This window comes from Lotus japonicus, chromosome 1, assembly GCF_012489685.1.
Source record: "Lotus japonicus ecotype B-129 chromosome 1, LjGifu_v1.2".
Taxonomy (NCBI): domain Eukaryota; kingdom Viridiplantae; phylum Streptophyta; class Magnoliopsida; order Fabales; family Fabaceae; genus Lotus; species Lotus japonicus.
Genome location: NC_080041.1, coordinates 62394805 through 62406912, shown reverse-complemented (window position 1 = coordinate 62406912; position 12108 = coordinate 62394805). Strand labels below are relative to the sequence as shown.

The 12108-nt window shown below is 36.2% G+C and overlaps 2 protein-coding genes across 5 annotated transcripts; one reads left to right on the top strand and one right to left on the bottom strand.

The window, feature by feature from the left end:
• Window positions 1-241: 241 nt before the first annotated feature.
• On the top strand, window positions 242-8836 carry LOC130736763 (uncharacterized). The gene is made up of 12 exons (XM_057588555.1): window positions 242-398; window positions 1450-1509; window positions 1599-1652; window positions 1765-1825; window positions 1915-1991; window positions 3195-3244; window positions 3744-3826; window positions 4138-4208; window positions 4307-4466; window positions 8071-8210; window positions 8296-8394; window positions 8496-8836. The coding sequence occupies exons 1-12, from the start codon at window positions 360-362 to the stop codon at window positions 8562-8564; spliced, it is 963 nt and encodes a 320-aa protein (XP_057444538.1). The 5' UTR covers window positions 242-359; the 3' UTR covers window positions 8565-8836.
• A 195-nt stretch (window positions 8837-9031) lies between these two features.
• Window positions 9032-11709, bottom strand: LOC130736751 (E3 ubiquitin-protein ligase RING1). 4 transcript variants are annotated; one of them, XR_009018610.1, is made up of 3 exons: window positions 10405-11709; window positions 9348-9485; window positions 9032-9256 (listed from the first exon to the last, which is right to left on the bottom strand). XR_009018610.1 is itself a non-coding variant. In XM_057588544.1 (2 exons), the coding sequence occupies exons 1-2, from the start codon at window positions 11369-11371 to the stop codon at window positions 9445-9447; spliced, it is 1008 nt and encodes a 335-aa protein (XP_057444527.1). In that variant the 5' UTR covers window positions 11372-11709; the 3' UTR covers window positions 9032-9444. The 4 variants fall into 4 exon arrangements, 2 of the variants coding, with proteins under 2 accessions (XP_057444527.1, XP_057444534.1); XR_009018609.1 differs by having other exon boundaries at window positions 9032-9244; window positions 10405-11708; XM_057588544.1 differs by having other exon boundaries at window positions 9032-9485.
• Window positions 11710-12108: the final 399 nt, after the last annotated feature.

The following is a 12108-nucleotide window of genomic DNA, read 5'->3' as shown; positions in this document are numbered from 1 at the left end:
CCTCTTAATTTCCAACATTTCTTTTTATCTCTCTTCTCTTTTCCATCACAAAACTTAATATATCTTTTAGTTATCTCTTTTTGGTTTTTATATATCTTCTACTATATGTGTGAAAGAAGTGTAAACAAAACATTTTCTTTTGTGGTGAAATGATGATTCATTGCACCATATATTTTTCTTTAGTGGGCTATCGTCTGGAATTGGAGGACAACATAAAAAATCAATGGGCCAGAAATAACATATCCAGACCCAATACAGCGTATGTGCTTTCAGGTTTCGGTGGGATCAGCGGTTGTTTGTTCTTCTTCACTGCAATTGCAAAACGCTTCGATTCAGCCACCAGCACCATTTCGCCGCTCATGGGTCTCTCAAAGGAACAACTTCTAGCACGGTTACAGGTTCGGTTCTCTCATCCAACTGGGTATTTTCATCTTTGATCAGTGCCTCTGTTATTCATTCCAAATAGACTTGAACATGAATAATATTTTCACAATTGGAACATCCTTACCTTGCTGCTTTTAAAATTGTTGGCTTTATGTGTTATCCTAATGAATGTAGTTAGCTGATTACTTAGTTAGTGCATGTTTGTATATAATGGATTCTAGGAGAAGCTACTCCTAGTAGCTTTTGTGGTAGCATAATTGATTCTAAAAGATCTGAATGAGAATCCAAACATGCCATTAGGCTAGTAGCTATCGCGCGCGTTTCAGTTACAGTTTTTGCTACTCTATAGGTTAGTTGCCACTTGCTAGGGCACTGCTGCACTCATATTCATAAGAGTCAGTTTCTGCACTCAGTGTAATTTTTTATCTTTCGATTTTGATTTGATGGTTTCTACACTACTCAATCCGCCATGGCTAAGGACAAGCAAATTAGTTACACTTCTGGTATCATCATTACTGCACCAGCAGTGATTGCATTGGATCCATTGCAGAATCCTGCTAGCTCCTTCTCCATGAAGGCGGCTAGGGTTTAGATGCAGAAGTTGTGAGCTCTGATATCAACTTGAAAGGACTGAAGAATAAGTAATTGGATTTAGTGGTTTGTACAATATACAAGCTCTAATATTCATGGCCTGTTGTACATAATCCTAATCAATTAAAATCAGGAAAAAAGGAATGAAAATCTGTCCTTATAATTAGCAATATCTCGATGATATTTACAGAAGAGAAAGAAAACAACGAAATGTTCTAACCTAAAATAGTGTCATACATTTACAACATCAATATATTAGTTGCCTTGGCACTGCATTCGTATTAGTGAGAGTCAGCTTCTCTGCTCAGTGTAAATTTCTCTCAATCGAAGACAATGGTTTTCTCTCATTTCATCTTTCAGTTGATTTGAAAATGCAATTTGAGTTACCCCTAGATTCAGTAGCAATTTTCTTATGCATGTTACTTCCTGCTTGAGACTAATTGCTTCAATATATCTTGTCTTGTTTCCCCCCAGGAGCTTCAAATTGAATTTTCCAAGTACGAGCATCCAGTTGTTTTGACTGTTGAAGCCCAGGTAAGCCTTTAAGTAATATATGTTGTATCTTGTATATCCTGTTCATTTATTTATTTTACTTCTATGATTCATTGTCCATTTTCCTTCAGGCAAAATATGTTGGAAATTTAGGGGGTGGCCTGAGTAAAAATTTATTTTTGAAGGTATGTTATACTTATAATTGAAGAGATAGAAGAGGAACTCTGTTTGTTTCTTTTTTATTCTGTTTTAATTGTTCATAATGCATATATCCTGATGATTACCCTTTTTAAACAGGACAAGAAAAACAGGTTTTATGTTGTTTCTGCCTTAGCTGATACCAGGGTAGATCTCAAAGGTAGGCATAGTTTTGTTAACCGAGTTTGTTCAACTGCCTCACTTTAATGTATATCAATGAGATGTCTTTGTTGCTTCAAAGCTGAGCAGTGTTATCTCAGCGGCTTGGTTTGGGAAAAGGTGGTTTGAGAATGGCACCCGAAGAGGCTTTAGGTGAAATACTTCAGGTCTGTCTATGCCTTTATTCTATAATTTTGTTGTTCCAAATTTCAACTCTCTGTCTCTCATTTTTTCACCTTGTTTAGGAAGATGTGGCTATTAAATTTATGTAAAATCATAATGACAAATGGTCTGATATTTGTCTTGGCCTATTTGCAAACTCAGCCCTTGTATAAAAGATATATATATATTATATATACTCTATTTTTTCAATATAAGTTGTAAATTAGACCAGTTACCTTTGTTATTGCTATGATTTATATAATACTATATCCTGAAACTAATTCTTATTGAGGTATTCACTGATTGAATTGGTGTCTTAAGTTGATAAATCCAGTTTGTCTTGTCAAAGGAGATATGCAATCTTTGCATTAGAAATTGTTTCTTAGTTTAATATTTATATATGATGATTGATATGTACAAAGTGACAAAGAGAAAGAAAAATGTCACCCATAGGATCAGAATGGGTGGATGAAATGGAGGAATGCTTCTAGTATAACTTGTGATAGAAAAACACCACTCAAACTTAGAGAAACTTTCGCTGCACAACTACCCAAATATGTGCTGTTGTGTAGAAGTCGATGTTGGGTGGTAAAGAGCCAATAATAAAGTAAGCTGTGTTGGAGAGATAAGAATGTTGCAATAGATGAGTGGTCGGACAACACAATCTAGGATTAGGACTGAAAGCGTTGGCATCCATTATAAGAAAAGATGGTAGACTCGCGTCTTAGGTGATTTGAGCATGTGTATAGAAGACCTACAAAAACAAGTAAGGAGTTCAGACCAAACGGAATGAAAATAGTATAGAAGTTAGAGGTAAAGTGAGACTAATTAAATACAAAACTGTAGGGAAAGCCATTAAAAGATATTTGGATTTAAATGATTTAACATCAGACATGATTCATTAAAGGACATTATGACATTGTTTGGTCCATGTAGCCTAAGCCAACCCACCTCGTGGGAAAAATTCTTCAGTTGTTTTTTGTTGTTGATTGATAGATAGAGTTAGAACCTTACTCTCAATCAATTTAAAATGTTAACTTTACATTGATCTTATCATTACTTTAAGTTTCAGTTATATTATCATTACTAATACTATTAGAATGCTAAGCAATAAATTCATAATTACATAATTTAAGAGAATTGACCGTTGCGTGTGTAAATCACATGGTTGAAATTATTGTCTTACCTTCTTTTCCTTATCACTCTAGGTACCCTTGGGTTCTGTCACTCCATTTGCAGTAGTAAATGAATCTGCACGGTATGCTTCTGTTTTACTTTGCATGCTTACACTAATTTATTGCAGTACTATTATTTTTTTTCTGAAGACATTTCCCTCTCTCAGTAATAAAATAGTTTTCTTTGAAATCCGTCACTAACATTTTTTCTTGTAGCTTTCTCTTTCTATTCTTAAATCATTCCTTTTCTATCTACTATCTGTTTTCTTATAAAGTTTCTTCTTTTGTTTAAGTCTTTAAGAAAATTCTACTAGTTCTGAATTTAAAGTAATTGCTGTTTTTAAACCATCAGATTTAAATTGACCTTTTCTTGAATGTTGAACCGGATGTGTTGGATTGTTATTAATGTCATGATCTTAGCCAAACTACTTTTTAGTGCACTGGCTTGTGGAAGGATCGTCCTAGTTAGAAGTGCTAATGTTTTTGCTTATGAGACATTCAAACATTGTTCTGACCCACTTAGCAAATCTATTTATTAGGAGCTAATGTATTTTTTTATGCCTCATCCTTCCCTTTCTGTAGAGATGTTTCACTGTTATTGGATCAAGGATTCAAGACACAACCGCATTGCTTCTTCCATCCACTGTCAAATGACATGTCTATATGTAAGTGATTAGACTCTTATGAGAAGAGAAAAAATAGTTGCTCATATTTTACTAACTATTTAAGTTCATGAAAATTCTATTGATGCAACCGCCTGACTTGGGGAATATTTTTGCTTGAATCTGTTTGCACATTTGTAAATTATATATAGAGGAGGGATCCACTTACTCCAAGATCCCTCCTCTTATATATACATAGTATTTTGTATCCAAATGACTTGTCCATAAGTTTTTTCTCCATGTTAGATCTAATGTGCTTTAATGTACTTTAAAGTTCCATAAATTAATCAGAGTTTCATCCTTTACGATTGCAGCTCTAAATGCACGTGATCTTGACATATTTATTAAATCAATAGGAAGAGATCCCTCATATGTAGATTTAGAGGTGAGTGAATTTGAGGCACCTGTTGTAGGTTTTGTTTTCAATAATAAGTTCACTTTTTATTCATTGATAATCATCATGTCTGTCTCTTCTCCTTGCAGGCCAATCCTACGGTGGGTAAAGATCAACCCCCTGATCTAGCTGCACTAGTTCCATCCGGTTCAATAGCTTTGCCTGATCAAGCAGAAAAACAATCATCTTCACAAGTTCCTAAGGAAGGAAACCCTGTTTCTGTTGGTAATAAATCCAAGACGGTTTCAGGTAAAAGTTCTACTGATTGGTAATTTATTCTGTATTATTTCAGAAATTGTTTATATGAAAACAACGTTTTTTGTTTCAGCTGTCTTCTTTTCTACAATTTGGATAGGATTTAGAGAGGATACTCCTCTATTTTGATAATTATTTTTCTAAAAGTGGATCACATTATAACTGAAAATATTTTTACTTTGCATAATAGTCTTCATTTACGTTTTTTTGTATCTAAATTCTGAAAGCTAGCAATCTTAGGTGGAATAAGTTATTATCTAAATTCATAGTAATTAAACTCTTTGTATATTATACATGCATTGCCTAAATGCCTAATAAAACAGTTTTGGTCGACTACACAATTGAGCCTAAATGTATAATGAAATATGCCGCCTAAAGGTGTTGTTTCCTGCATATTTTCAATCTGTAAGCAATCAGTTGTGTTTCTCACATTAACTATATGACTTTGGGACATGTCTTGAATGTTAAGCCTTTTGATTGATGGAATCCCTTCCTTATTGTCACAAAGAAGAAGAGAAAACACATGAGCTGATGAGAATTTTTTTACTCAAATTTAATGTCCCAACCTTTTTAACTTGGCATTTTCTCATAGTTAAGTCCCTCCATTTTTCTCACCTAGAAATTCTAAATTGGCATTTTCTACTTAAATAATTTGGGGTTTAGGATGAATTTGAGATAGGAAATGATTTGAATAGCTCATATTTAGGAAATCTGGTGAATTTTTAATAAAATGTGAAACTCTTTGTAGGAAATGAGGTTAGTGTTTCAAAGAGATATAAATTTGAAATTTTCTCATTTTGTGTCGATATTTTGAGTAGAAAATGAGAGTTTTGATTGTTTTTGGTTGAGTAAAAGTGGTGGAAGGGCTTGATTGTAAAATTAAAAGAAGTTAGGGGATTAGGACCAAAAATGGTAAGCCAAATTATTATTCATGTCTTGGAAAGAAATGAACTTTAACTTACGAAGTTGATTAGAGTCTTCTAAAGAAATTTTCTCCTTTTCTGTTTCTCTTGTTTGTGGATTAAAACTTTTCTAGTCTCCCTCTGTAACACCCTCTAAATCCCGCATAATAATATATCATAAATCAGAGTAAAATGCATAACACAGAGGGTGTCACACTTATTCTCCAGAAACATAAATCAAAACACCTGTCATGCTCATAATAAATATATAAATTTCCAACTTTAATGTCGCAACATCATATGCATAGCACAGCGGATTTATTTCAACTCCAAAATTTAACATAAAGAGAGTTCATAGGTAACTCTTAACATCAAGGTACAAAACTAAACGTTTTCCGGTGTTACATAACAGAGCATGACTCCCCTAACTAAACCGTAAATGAAAGACTAGCTCCTCCAACTAACCCTCGCGAGAAGCTTCACTATCTTCGGTACCTGAGCGATGTCGCATAGAACATCATTCCAACAGAAGGGTAAGAACTCATATCATATGGATAAGCATAATAATAAATAATGTAAAAGCTTATCTATGCTCCACATAAATTACTCACATTCACTAACAAATAATAAATTATGTAATTTTAACATAATTAATCAAGTTCACAGTTATGGCAAATACTCCATAAATTATAGCTCAATTAGAACATATATAATAATCTCTAATTACCACTACATCAAATCTCTTCAAAAATATCACCATAACACATATGACTCAAGTGAGACCCGTGCAAATGCCTTTGGTACCAAAGTTGTTATCCTTAGCGGTATCACCGCGTCCACTCCAGACAGATAACCACCAATAAAGCCCTCGCTCTAGGCTTCAAAACCACTCCAGTTTTGGGACAAGTCACTAGCCTCCACGAGAACTAGCAAACATTGTCTCTTGACAACTATGCAGTGTATTGTACAAAACTCAACTAACATGCATATTCAGACCATCTCCAAGTCCTAATTATTTTAGCATATTCATCACCAGTTGCACAAAACACATATTACATGTTATCAATTATACAACTTGCAATCACAACAACTTAGCATCTCAAACATAACATCAATTCAGAAACATCATATAATGATTATTAAAAATAGATGTAAATTAAATATAATTCATATATAACAGGTTCTGCAACTATTTCCTAAAGACTGGATTTCTCTCTAAATTTTCCCAAAAACTCACGACATGCTCATGCTCGCCATCTCGCGACATCTCACTGCACAACTCGCCATGTCGCGACATCTCACGACATCTCCCTACGCAACTCGCCATGTCGCTGAATAACTCGCCATGTCGCGACATCTCACGACATCTCCCTACGCAACTCGCCATGTCGCGACATCTTGCGACATCTTCCTGCGCAACTCGCCATGTGCGCGCACCACACATCTAATGAACTATTAAACAGATGTAAATTATCAAATATACTCATAAAAATCTAATATTTTTATCATGGTTCCGTATACACGTTTTGTAAACCTCTATAAATTTTCAAGTCACAATTCGAAGTACAAAATCAGGAAAAATCGTACACTAACCGCAGTTCGTAAGAAACTGGACAGCTTAACTTATACTCACTAAAATACACATAACTCGAGCTACAGACGTCGGAATGACGTGAAACCAGTGGCAAAAGTTTCGTAACAGAAAAACCTACAACTTTTATGAAGACTACTTCAAATTCGGCCATTAACATAGCACGAAAAAGGGTACAAGAGAACGTAAATTTATGCGCATCATGCAAGCCTATCATCTACCCCCAAAATCATCTAAAAGCCAAACCCTAACTATTTCAATTTGGGAATTTTTGCAACCTAGGGTTCCTAAATCATGCTTTCTATCATTATCCACTATCATACCAATCCATAAAACATGAATTCAAACCCTTACCTCTTGTAGATCAGTTCTAAGTTTTCTCCTCTTTTCTCCTCTCCTTCTCTGCTTTCACGTGTTTCTTGTTCTGCTTCTCTTCTAATCCTTATTTTTTTTCTTTTCTTTCTTTCTATTTCACTCCTAACCCTTAAATAGCCATACAATGGGCCACACTCTCAATTACTCACACTAAACCCTAAAACCTTATTTATCTATATCACATAATCACTTAATTATCTAATAAAATCACTTAATTAACATATACCATAATACTAATTAAAATAAAATAATAAATAACCTAATAACAGAAAATGGGGTGTTACACCCTCACTTCATTTTTTTTCTCTTATTCATTTTCTTATCCTTAAAATCATTAATACCGGATGAATACATTAAAGTTCAATTTGTTACCATGCGAAACTAAAAGTTTAGGAGGACAGAGTACTATGATCTGTCTTACATATAGGGAAAATTGCAAATTTATCTAGTGTATATGTTATTACTTATTAGTTATTATCATGCAAATAAGTAAGTGTCTGCTTTTGCTTGTGTTTACTTTCGGTGAAGCTACTGTTTACAACCTGCTGTTGCAGTATGTAAGAATCGTATATAAACAACTAACTACTACTACCATGCTTAGCATTAAATTGTGCAGGATTATTTTTTTTCACTCATGAACTCTATTGCTAGAACTTCTGTTAATTTTGTGCTGTGGCTGAAAGATCCTGGTAATTACATCATTAATGAAGTAAAAATCTCTCTGATGTAGCCAAAGTTGTTAAGCCATCCGCTGTTGGGAACAATACAAAAGGAACACCGGTCAACAGTGTTCGTTCATCAGGGTATGCAGATGTTGGGCAATTTGTAGAGGAGATATTGCATAAAACATCGGAGTTATTGCTTTCAGAGGTGAAAAAATAAATGATATCCGTTATTTGAATTTCAAACTTAAGCTGTATTCTCTGAATCATTCTGAACAATCTTGATCATACAGATCAAGGAAGAAACTATAGGTCTACACGGAGAGCATCTGAGTACTGTGGTATGCGACAAATTACAGAAAAACCTCAACTCAGATCTTAAAAATCTTGCTGTAAGTTTTTGAAGATGTTGGTTAACTTTTTCCTTTCCAGAAAAGTTAAGCTTCCATTGTATGAAAACATGGTTCTGATCACCAGATTATCTTTATTGTAGATGATATTTAAGAACACTGCATACACAGAAGGGTTCCATGCTGGTACTCAGCATCAGCCCAGGCGCTAGTGAAGGTCAAAGAATAGATGATTCAGAATTTGCTGGCACGATCGTAAAGAGGACCAGAATATTAACTCTATTTGTTCAATCTTTCGTTCGTGCCAACACTGTGCATCGCATTTGTACGTGGAAATGTTTGGTACTGAGTAGATAAATTTTATCAATTTGGCCAGTGAAAAAAGTCACACTAAGGTTGTTTTAAAAGAATGGTGAATTGTAATCTAGTTTTGTCAAAATATCATTAAATTCTAAAATTGGCTATGGATTACATTTCAAGATTAGTCCTCGGATAGTACAATCGCTCGTGATTGTCATTTCAAAATGTTCATTATTATTTTTTAAACCACAAGTATCCTCCACAATAGGTTCGAGCTGGGTAGAATGAATATGGGTGCCAGTGTATTTTGATTATCAGTCATTGTCATTACATGGTATTGAATAATTCTTAATAAGACTTGGCATCTCAATTCTCATGTACATTCATAATTCCATACTAAATAAATATGTATTTAACTATCTACAATTTCATGTTAAGTGAAGAATAAATTCGTCTGTCGATAGAAAAAGCACACTTTACACAATTGACTGTGTTACACTGATGTCCAACTTTGAAGTATCTGGCCTTTTTCATTTTCTTTTCTTCTGAGGTTTGGATAGCAAGTCCATGTTATCTCTTGCAAAATGTATTCCTGTTATACAAGCTTCATTCAGAAGCATTCCTATAAACAATGTAACAGGAGTTTGCAAGGCATACAAACAATGCAGGCTACTAATTATGTCAGATTAACTTACTCTTGACCACGATTTCTTGTCTATAGCGATCATAGTCTCACAATTCACAATCATAAGCAGCACTTGAACCTCAAGCTGAAGTTAATCATCGGATGGCTTAAAGAATGCAGCAAGAGTGCTGCTGCCTTGGATTAGTGGCTGAAAGTGAGTGCACAGATGAATTTCAGTACATGGAACAATATAAGTTTTTGGGAAATTTATTAAATTTATTTTCCTTTTTATTCTATAACATGTTTGAATTCAGCATGAAATAATCATTCCCCAGCAAAATTAGAAAGAACATTTCAATAAATTAGTTTCTCCATAACGGAAATTATAATGTAAACTCTTGTCATGCATAAGAATGAGTCTTTGCTAGTCTTCCCGGCATGCCGACGCTCAGCCCAATAGTTCGAGTGTGTTTTCTTTCTATTCTACTATTTAAAAAAAAAAAAACTGTGGGCAGCTATATCCACAATCTTGATGGAGAATTGTGCAACAATTAGTATAAAAAAAAAATTAAGAGTACTTCCATGTTTTTGGCTTGTTAAAAAGAGATGCATATGTTTTTTATCTCTAACTTATACATTAGAATTAAAAATTGTCACTAAAAAACATCTCATTTTTTTTCTGAAATTTTGTTTGATATAAAATGGTCTTTATAACAACATAAAAGCTTATTTTGCATTTGAATTTTTTTATCCATTATCAACGTATAACATAGTTTTCCGATGTATAAAAAAAATATAACATGCACTTTTCACATATGTTTCGATGGTCCGAAGATTTCTTTTATCAAATTTAGCCTCCCATTTCGGCTTCTTCATCTTCCTCCTCCCACCCATCAATCACACTTTCTTCCCAGTCCCCACCATTATTTCAGGTTCACCCTCTTACACAAACACTTTGCATGTTCAATCACACTACTACCAGTACCAGGTACCAGACAATGAATTATGCAGGCACACACCAGCAATTAAAATCCAATAAAATTAGTAACTATCAATTCCATGCATATACAACAGAGTGATAAACATGAATATATGATATATGAATGGTAAGAAGTTGTGAATTTAACCATCACCCGATGAAGAAGCAGCAGCAGGATGAACCCTCTGATGATACCTTCTTCCATGAAAAGGCCACAGAGAAGAAAGCCGCGTCCACCGCAAACACCGTCGTAACCTCCCTCCTCCACCGTCACCCTCCTCACCCTCCTCCTCCTCCTCAGAACACGAAACGGGTATCTCATTGCGGCAAACGGGGCAAGAATTGTTAAGCCTGAGCCAAGGAACAATGCAATCAGAGTGATAAACATGCTTACATGGAAGCTCCCTCGCTTCACCACCCACCTCGAAATCCTCCTGGCAAACAGGACAATGCGGATTCTCCTTCAAATGCCCGCTCTCGATCCTCACCCTTGGAACCGCCTCGATCACTCTCTCCGGCACCGGCACCGGCGCCGGACCCTGCCGGTCATTCTCCGTCAGCTGCTCGATCAGCTCGTTGAGCCCCGGCCCGGCAAAGTAGTCTCTCGTGTCCACGCCGCCCGGGACAACCGGCTCCAGCGTGCCGGGAGCGTCGAAGGGTTGAAGAATGACCCATGTGCGAGGCTGGGTCGATCTGGGTCCGGACCCGGCTCCATAACCATCGGGTCGGGTTGGATCCGAACTGCGGCGGCGGTGGCGAGGGAGCCAGATGGGGGTTTCTGTTTCGTCGGGCGGTGGGAAACGGCGGGAGGGGCGTCGGGTTCTGAAGTCGGCGGCGGTGCCGTCGAAGCGGCGGATGGGTGGGTCGAGCATGAGGGAGAGGGCTTCGAGCAAGCGGGCTTCCGGGGATGGGTCGTGGGCGGTGAAGTCGACGACGAGGCGGGGCCTTGGGACGGTGATTTCGGTGAGGAATTGGTCGGAGCAGCGCGGGCACGTGATGCCGGTTGGGTTGTCACGTGCGAGACGGACCGTGCGGTTGCAGCGGAAGCACCAGTAGAGTTGGTAAGTCCTTGTTTGGCCATTCATGCTTCTTTCTCTAGGAGGACTCAATGACATGATGAATGATACTAATAGTTTTTGTTAAAGTTGAGTTTAGAATGTGAGTGAACATTAAATTGATGAATGTGGAAGGTTATATATGTGAATGAATGATGGGTATGCATGAGGAGGAGAAGAGGAAAGGATGACTTCTGGGTTTGTATAAAGTGATTCTTTTTGGAAGTTGGTTGGGGTTTGTATGATATCCAAACAAAGCAATGTGCCATAGGTTTTTTTTTTCAAGTGCTTCGCACTGTTTCTTCTGGGGTAGGGAAAGGATGAGTGTTTGGGATAAACTGCCCAGTTTTATATTTGAATTGAAGTCTCATGTTTGCTTTGTGATTTTAGGTTGTGATCACTTTGTGAGGGGGAGTGTTAACGTTGGTTTACTTCTCTGGAAAGAAGGAGAAACTTTGTAATGATTTACTTAATTGTTTCTATACCAATCCGATCCATTCAGGTTTAACAACTGATATTTACGTGCAATACTTGTTCTTGGGTTGTTCTTGGCTGGAGCCAACTCAAAACCTCGCTCAGACAAGGGTTTCTTATTTTTTTGTTGTTGAGTCTCACGAGACTATCAATTGTTAATGAATGAGAGAGAAAAATTGTTGTTTGATAAAAACTCACCTAAGCAATGGTTAAGCAATGAGTACTTGCTAAAACAACACTTGTTTAATTTTAGGTGTTCCAGCCGGCCCAAAAGGCTAAAAAACTCATTAGCATTTTAGCTTATGTCTTGTGTTCTTGCAAGA